The sequence below is a fragment of the Acanthisitta chloris genome, unplaced genomic scaffold (assembly GCF_000695815.1).
Source record: "Acanthisitta chloris isolate BGI_N310 unplaced genomic scaffold, ASM69581v1 scaffold426, whole genome shotgun sequence".
In the NCBI taxonomy this organism is placed as follows: domain Eukaryota; kingdom Metazoa; phylum Chordata; class Aves; order Passeriformes; family Acanthisittidae; genus Acanthisitta; species Acanthisitta chloris.
Window position 1 is genome coordinate 385 of NW_008677363.1, and position 8,475 is coordinate 8,859.

The 8,475-nt window shown below is 49.6% G+C and overlaps 1 protein-coding gene across 1 annotated transcript in view; it reads left to right on the forward strand.

Annotated features, from left to right (window-relative positions):
* Positions 1-3: 3 nt before the first annotated feature.
* POLH (polymerase (DNA directed), eta) overlaps positions 4-8,475 on the forward strand; it is a gene marked incomplete at its 5' end in the record, with an annotated part of 9,438 nt that continues 966 nt past the window's right edge. The window contains 7 exons of the mRNA XM_009076454.1: positions 4-50; positions 3,264-3,367; positions 4,505-4,624; positions 5,220-5,343; positions 6,004-6,069; positions 6,732-6,895; positions 7,700-8,475. Of these exons, the coding sequence (XP_009074702.1) occupies positions 4-50; positions 3,264-3,367; positions 4,505-4,624; positions 5,220-5,343; positions 6,004-6,069; positions 6,732-6,895; positions 7,700-8,475 (1,401 nt within the window). The remainder of the gene's footprint in view (positions 51-3,263; positions 3,368-4,504; positions 4,625-5,219; positions 5,344-6,003; positions 6,070-6,731; positions 6,896-7,699) is intronic.

Sequence of the window (8,475 nt, forward strand, 5' to 3'; positions counted from 1 at the left end):
TAGAAGCAGCCACTGGATTCAGGTGTTCAGCTGGCATCTCGCACAACAAGGTACATGCTTAACCCATCAGCCTGGTTCCTTCTGAGCCTCAAAGTCAGAATGTGTTGTTGATGCTCTCCTAGACACACTTAGAAATCTCCTATAGAAGATAAACCAAGTGGGGAATGCAGCCGTGTGTAAGCACACCTTCAGGGAAATTATGGGACATCTGGGAATGGGAGGAGGAGTTTTCCCAGAGATGTGGCCTGTGCATTCATTTACTGCCTGCATCCCTGGTGTACCCTAATAAGTGAGCTCACTAGGAACAAAAAGGTTTTAAGTATCCCCAGGAGTGTTTTCTGTAGAAAAACTATAAGCTTTAAGCAGGTAACTCCGCCATGAGTTTCAGGCAACAGTGACTGTAGCCAGAGAATGGGTTTTACTGACACAAAATCCCAGCACCTCAGAGGCAGTTTGGGGCACTGAGGTGAGTCAGGTTGCTTTTCCTCTTTCTGGTCAATCAATCTCTGCACCACTGGCTGTGCTTTGGGTGATGCTCAGGCAGCTGTTAGCAGCCACAGGAGCACTTGGTGCATGACCGCAGCTGCAGAAACCAACAACGGACTTTGATGCTGCAGCTACAGAGGGTTTCCTGCAGGGTGAAACACAGAGTGGTTAACTGAGAGTCTCTAGCACCCCTTTCATTCTGCAGAAAAGGGGCTTATCTGTGCAGGTATGACTTTAAAAAAAATCAGGCTCTGACAAAAAAAAAGAAAAAAAAGAAAACTGCAGAGTAAATGGATGCTTTGGAGTTTAAGGAAGATAAATTTCATCTTAGACTGCTGCTGGAATATCTGGAATGTTACCAGCTGTACACAGGGACTGGAGCTAGTTCTGCACGAGCTCACTTTGAAACTAGAGCAGACTGAGACCGTAATGACCTAGCTGATGTAGAAGTTTCCAGTAGAAGGGATCTTCAGTTTGCCTTTTTTTGTTCTCTTATTCAAGAATAACAGAGCATCCCTAATATTTCTTGCAGCTTCTCCCAGCTTCCATTTCCTGTGCCAGCAATTTTTTTAAGGAAATTATGATGTATTGTGCTCTCTCTGAAGAACTGTGTATCTGTACCAGCAAGCACAGTGCAGAGATCACCAGAGGCAACGTGTGGCTGTGCAGAACACACCAATGTGCTCACAGAGCCAGCTCACTTCTGCAGTTACAAACCTTTTCTTCAGAATGAAAGGGGTGCTAGAGACTCTGTTAACCACCCTGTTTCACCCTGCAGGAAACCCTCTGTAGCTGCAGCATCAAAGTCCGTTTGTTTCTGCAGCTGCTGTCATGCACCAAGTGCTCCTGTGGCTGCTAACAGCTGCCTGAGCATCACCCAAAGCACAGCCAGTGGGGCAGAGACTGATTGACCAGAAAGAGAAAAAACAACCTGACTCACGTTAGTGCCCCAAACTGGTGGTGTTCTGCCTCTGAGGTGCTGGGAATTTGTGTCAGTAAAACCCATTCTCTGGCTACAGCCACTGTTGCCTGAAACTCATGGTGGATGTTGCCTGCTTTAAGCTCATGTCTTCTCCAGAGAAAACTCTCCCAAGGGACTTTTCTTCCCAACGAGGTAACTTTTTAGAGTACACCAGGAACACGGGTGATAAATGAGACCAAACAACTGAGCTATCTGGAAACACCTGGAGGATAACAGCATGTTTTTTTCAGGAACCACTCATGCCAAATTCATTTATGTGCCCTCTTTGACAGCATAAATGGCTGCACGTTCAGAGAAGGCTGCAGGTGTGAGGTATTAACCTTAAGGTTTCTAATTCACCTCACCCTGAGCCGCATAAGCTGACGATGACTCTGTAGCAAAACACATGACTGAGGTTGTCTGAAGTGCATGCATCTAGCAGAAGAAAATATTACAGTTTTCCATAGTGATTTTGTTCAGTGAGTTGCACTCAAATTGGGATGTTTAGAATGGGATCCTGTGGGGATCTATCTGAGATCTGCTAAGAGCCAATATTTTCACTGAAGCCTACAAAGAATGAGCAGCTGTGTGAATTCAGGTGATGCTACGCACAGGTGGGGCTCAGGACCTGGGCTGTGAGAATTCTGAGACATTAAATGAGAATTAAAAACTCTGAGCTTCAAAAAGCCCAGAGACAGTCTGAAATCACTAAACAGTGCTTCTTATGCTCCTCACAGACTGTTTTTGTGGTTTACAGGAAAAAACAGCAGCCAGCAGGCTTTTGGCAAAGTTCCAGTAAGTCAGGAAGTAACCTGGAGTTATTGCAGACAAGCAGCAGGATGAGTCAGTAATACAAGTATTGTAGAAATGGCAAATCCTGTTTCAGCATGTGCAGTTTAGGAAATATGTCAGAAAGGTGAATTGTTTCTCCCTTTGAAGTCTCAGTGATTGGTTCAGCTTGTGGCACATTGCTTTCTGAACAGTGTGGGTAAACTTGGAAGAGCCTCCAGTGAAACAAGAAAAAGAATAACTGGACATCTGGAAAAGGGATCTACTTTGTCTAGAAAAGAGTTTGAATATATGTAAGCCTGTAAAATGGGCTGTTAATAAAGGTCATAGTTCAATAGGCAGGAAAAAAATTGCTTAGTTATAGGATGTGTGGTAATGCAGTGAAACAGGAAATTATTAGCCTTGTTCAAAAAAACACCAAACACCCAGCTAATATATTTGGAGCTGGGCTGTGTATTCTTGATTCATGGTAGCTTAAGAGTGGTAAGGGAAGCTGTATAGCAGATAGGTTGGAGAATATCCCTTCCAGACTAGCAACTCTGTATTTTGCAGTACTATGCTGCTGTGGACCTTGCAGAGAGAAGACTAAAGTAGTGAAGATTAAAATAGTGGCATTGAGAAAAAACCAAGATAAATACAGAAGATGAAGCAAGACATAGTGAGAGACATAGCCTGGGGAGGATTATGGGGATGCTGTGAAAGCTCTAGCATGCTTGCCTGATGGAAAACTAAGCCAACCAGAACAGGTGATAGAGCGAGATCCTCTAAGCTGCCTGGAGCAGGAGTTCAGCCCTTTGCAGAGCTAGAAGTCTGGATGCAGCTTTGCTTTCAGAGTACCCAACTGGGGCATGTCAAGTCCTGAGGTGGCTACTGCCTGGGAACAAGCAATGGTGCAACCTCTACATCCTCCTAGCAGCTATTCCACAGGCAGCTCAGAGGTGATACAGCACAAGCCAATAGGTAGAGTCACAATAAAGTTAGTGCATGGTATGTAATAACAGGGTTTCCACCCTCTTCTGTGTTACAGACACTGGCAAAACTGGCCTGTGGGTTAAACAAGCCCAACCGCCAGACACTGGTGTCTGCGCGATTTGTGCCGCAGCTCTTCAGCCAACTGCCTGTCAGCAGTATGTAAGTACCGGGAAGCTGCCAGCCTTGGGGCAGCCTGGGCCTGCTCCTGGCCACCTCAGCACAGAGCAATTTGATGCTCACTGATAGCAGCCAGCAAAGGCTTTTAACTCCACAGTAATTCCTCTTCAATGCTCGTAAGAAATGGAGAGGGAATCCTGCCAGTAATCAGAGGATCACAGAATCAATTAGGTTGGAAAAGACCTGTGAGATCATCAAGTCCAACCTATGACCTAACACCACTATGGAGACTAGACCATGGCACTAAATGTCATGTCCAGTCTTTCCTTAAACACCTCCAGGGATGGTGACTCCACCACCCTCCTGGGCAGTCCATTCCCAGTCTAATCACCCTTCCTGTGAAGAAATTCTTCCTAACGTCCTCATGACTGTAAGTGACAGTTCAGAAGGAATGTGCTTGGGAGCTGCAGCTCTGCTTGTGAAGGAACCACACTACAAGGCTCCACTACCAGCCTGTTGACAGCCTTTCCCGGGGTAGGGCTGTGCTTAAGATGACTGCTGGAGTGCATAGGTGTAAGCCAGGAGCAACTGTGGGCATGGAGGCGATAACTGTTCCCCAGTGTGAGTGAAAGCTCTGCTGCAAGAGAGCAGATGTGGTTTGGTTTTGAGCATCCACGCTGTGCACAAGTCCTTATCCTGGTGTAGAGAAGCGCTATCAGCACCACTGCTCCAGAGGAATGGATCCCTAATCCTGCTCTCCAGAACTGCACTGCTGTTCTCTGCCTTCAGTGTCTTGCTAGGGATGGAGAGGGGGGTATGTGGGAAGGAGGGAGGGTCTCGTCTGTGTAGGAGGAAGCAGGGCCCATGTGAGGCATTCTTCAGAGCATGGTTTGGAATCACATTTTGAAGATGTTGCTGAGGGAGAAGCAATCGAATTTGGTGTGCCAAGGAGCAGTTTCCTACATCAACCCCTAGGTGTCCTACTATAAGAAGAGCTGTTATGTGCCAAGTGTTCCTTTTTGTCCTGCTAGTTCCTGACTGCTTCTAGCTGTCCTGATCTAGGAACAGCTGAAGCTGTTCAGATTAGCTGAAGCTCACTGAGCAGGAAGAATACTTATCATAGTCTCCACATGATGCTTCACTTGTGGGTTTTTTTCTTTCTTTCTTTCTCTGCTGTAGCCGTAACCTGGGAGGCAAGCTTGGCACTGCTATCACAGACATCCTGGGAGTGGAGTACATTGGGGAGCTGACACGGTTCAGTGAGACAGAGCTCCAGACTCACTTTGGAGACAAAACTGGGTAATGATAAACCACTCAACACAACTTGGCTCTTGGCAGGAACTGAGGCTTTGTTTTGGTCACAGGTGGTTCTGCTGTAATTTGGAAGGCTGGAAGGTAAAACTTCAGTGGTATCTTTGAGAAGCATTGGTCTGGCAGGCCCAGAACAGGTTACTAGTCTCACCTGCTCCCAGGCACCCTCCCCAGGATAATGCTTTGCCTGTCAGTCTGCTCTTCTGACTTCAGTGTCCAAGGATGGCACTAGGCTGTGGAAGGGCTCCCTGACGGCTAGGAAGAGGGCAGGCTTGACAGTCCCATCACAGAAGAAATTACAAGGCTGGACTGGAGCCTGAAACACCACTTCTGGGCCCAGAGCAGTGTTTGGCGTGCCCTGCAGGCTGGTGAACTGTTGCCACTTCAGGAGAAGAGGCAGAGGAGTTGTGCTCTCAGGCAGTTGTGGTGTGAAGGAATCCTGCCTGTTCAGCTGTGGCCGCAGCTGCAAAGTCACAGCTTGTACAGAGCTTAAAGCATGGCTCAGCAGAAAGCTGACTTGCTGCCCAGCAATGCTTGCCTGTGTGTAGCTGCCTACACCTTGTGCTTCCTCGGTGTCTTTCAGGTCCTGGCTCTATGACTTGTGTAGAGGAATTGAAGATGAACCTGTCAAAAACCGGTTCCTGCCCCAGTCTATTGGCTGCAGCAAGAACTTCCCTGGGAGGACAGCCCTGGCCACACAGAAAGAGGTATGAGTAGCCTACACCTAGCACAATGCTTGGTTTTCACACTGCAGAAGATGAGAATACTAAAAACTGAGAACAGTGTGCAAAACAGCTGCTTTTCTGTGCAATTGTGCCCTGAAACTCAGTCTGGGAGCTCAGTAGGAGAAGGTGGTTTGGGCCCTAGAAATCGCTGTTTGACAGCAATGCATTGACAAACTCCTGCACAGAGGTCCAACCATGTAATTTCCATGCGCAAAACTGTGGTCCTGTGCTGTTCAAAAACTATATGCACAGTGCCAGGCTTGGAGGGCTTGGTTGCTAGAAAGAAGGTAAGTAGCCCAAAGAAAGAGGGAGGATGCACTTTATCTGTTAGCTGGGGCAAGGTTCCCACTGAGTTGTAGGAAGATGCAAAGATGAATCCAGGACAGGGAACTGAGATTACTTGGCAGTCTAGAAGTAATGCTGCAGGGTTTGTATGGTATCTACAGTGTCCTTGCCTGCTGTGTTGAATCTTCACATGGACTGGTTTCTTCAGGAGTACTACAGATAGGGGGCCTGTGATAGTCTGTGTCCATTCCAGTCTGAGCCCCCTCCAGCATCCCCTAGTGTGGGGATTGTTGCTCTGGCCTGGTGGCAATGCTGTGAGCAGAGGACCAACCTGTCTGTTACCACTGTTTTATCCAGGTGCAGCACTGGCTCCTGCAGCTGGCTTTGGAGCTGGAATCTAGACTGACCAAGGACAGGAACCAGGTAAGGAGAGCAGGCACAGGGACAGGGAGCCATGCAGTGCATTTGCACCATGAGTGGTTTGCAGGAGACTGAAGGTGGTGTGTGGTAGGGGAGGAGATCTGCTCACTCACAGATGTATTTCCATGTGCTGATGCTCCAAGCAAAGAGGTGTGCATGAGCATGTCCAGGTAGGATAGTTTTGCTCCAGAACACTGCAGGGCTAAGGGTGATCCTTGTCCTATGCTTTAGGATGCAGGGACCTGAAAGTCACTGCACCTTCCTGCTGCTACACTGGCGCTTCCGTGCAAGCCCTTTGCTGACGCAGCTCTGCCAGTGCACTGTGCGAGGAAGTGATACACTCCAATCTGGATGGTAGTGCAGGCCAGGGTGAGAGTAATCCATCAGCTTTGTCCCTGCAGGGGGTCCAAGAAAAGATGCACGGCTGCCTCTGAGGGAAAGCAAGGACTAATTGCTTCCCACCCTGTGTGGCACAGCTGTAGAAGCACTTGCTGTGTGTGTATCTCATCCCCTGGTGGTCAGGCCGGGCAGGACATGCTGTCCCACCGCACTGTTGGGAGGCAGTCACTGATGGCATGGGAGTCTGGGCAGCAGGACAGCCACCTCGGTCGTTCCTGCCCTTTCCTGCAGGAGTTGCTGGAAGCACAGCTCTGCTCTCCCCACAGAACCACCGTGTGGCCAGGCAGCTGATGGTGGTGGTCCGGCAGCAAGGGGACACCCGTGTGTCACGCTTCTGCGCGCTGACCCGCTATGACGCGCAGAAAATGTGCAATGATGCCTTTGCCCTCATCCAAAACTGCAATGCGGCTGGGGCACACCAGGCAGCGTGGTGAGTGTGGGACAGAGTGGGTCACCTTCCTGTCAGGGGTGGTTCTGCTGTGGGAGGTGCAGGGTGAGCCAGAGATCTGGTGGGAAGGAACAAGAGTTATGCTGAGTGGCAGGAAAAGTGATCCCCAGCACCCTCACCATGGAGCACATAGACCTCCTAGCAGCAGGGCAGCTGTGAGAGCCTGGCCTCTTCCTATCCCCACATCTGGTGATACACTCATGACTTGTGTACTTGGAGCTGATGATTGTTACTGGATAGCGGGTGTCCAGCTGGAGTGAGGCTGTCCTGGCCCTGCAGGGCTGGAGAAGCTAGCTAAGCTTTGCTCTCCTACCCTAAGGACAAAGGTGCTTTTTGGGAGGAGGCCATTGGGGAAGGAAGGGGAAATGAAAGTGCACAGCTCCCATATTCAACATTCCTTTCCTTCCTTTGTTCTGCTCTGCAGTGAAGGCAAGAAGGTCTTGTCTGTTAGGCTCTGACAAGGCTGATGCTTCCTTAGGGCCCTCTCATCTTGTCTCACAGCATCTCTGGCCTGTAGGGGACTGAAAGTCCAGGCTGGCAGTTGACTGCCCCTGCACCAGTGCTCTTTCCTGAGAAGAGGGTTTCTGCTCTGCTCAATGCAGCCTGCTCTATGTCTGTTTTGGAGGTAGCAATACTAATATTTTGTCAGAGGAAATGTCTCTCCCATCCCTTGCTAGATACTACAGTTTCTCTGCCTGAACATTTTCTGTTGCTTCAAGTCTTACTCTGAAAGACTTCCTGTTTCCCAGACTGGTGTCTGAGCTGACCTTGGTCTGTCCATCGCAGGTCTCCACCGCTGATATCAGTGTTTCTCTCAGCAAACAAGTTCTCAGAGCCTGCCACCTTCTCTGCAGGCATCGCCAGCTTCCTGACAGGTGATACCCAGCCTGATGGCACTGCCAGCCAAAACACCACGTCTTCTGGGAGGGCCAGGGTCAAGTTCTTTAGAAGCCCAAGCAAAGAGCATAGGCAGAAACCAGCTAATGCTATTGAGTCGTTCTTCCGGAAGGCAGCAGAACAGCGGCTGCCGCAGATGGCAGCAGCAACCAGCTTGCCCACGACTACCTCTGCAGAGTCACCTGTGCCCAGCTCCCCAGAGCACCAAGAGAGAGATGGTGCTGGACTTGCCTCTGTGCAGTGTGACCTGGAGTCCCCTGTGAAGCAGAGTCCTAGCGATAGGAGCACTGCTTCTCCTTACAAGAGGCTTTCCTGTGAGAAGTTGCCATCAGATGCTGTACAAACACCCTCGACTCCACCCAGCTCCAGGACTCTTCTGAAATTACAGGCAGCTATGGAGGGAAATGAGCAGAATTTGCCACCCTCTCCTGAGCTTGCCCTGCTGCCTCCTGCCTCACCAGGGGACCAGCAGCATTGTGAGAAATGTGGCCAGCTCGTGCTGGTGTGGGAGTTCCCAGAGCACATGGACTACCACTTTGCTCTGGAGCTGCAAAGCTCTTTCCTGGAGCCCAGTGCTCCCACAGCTTCAACAGCACCTCCCAGCCCAAAGGCTGCAGGTTCCAGGTCTCCTACCAAGACAAAGAACAAGCCCAAAACTTCAGCAG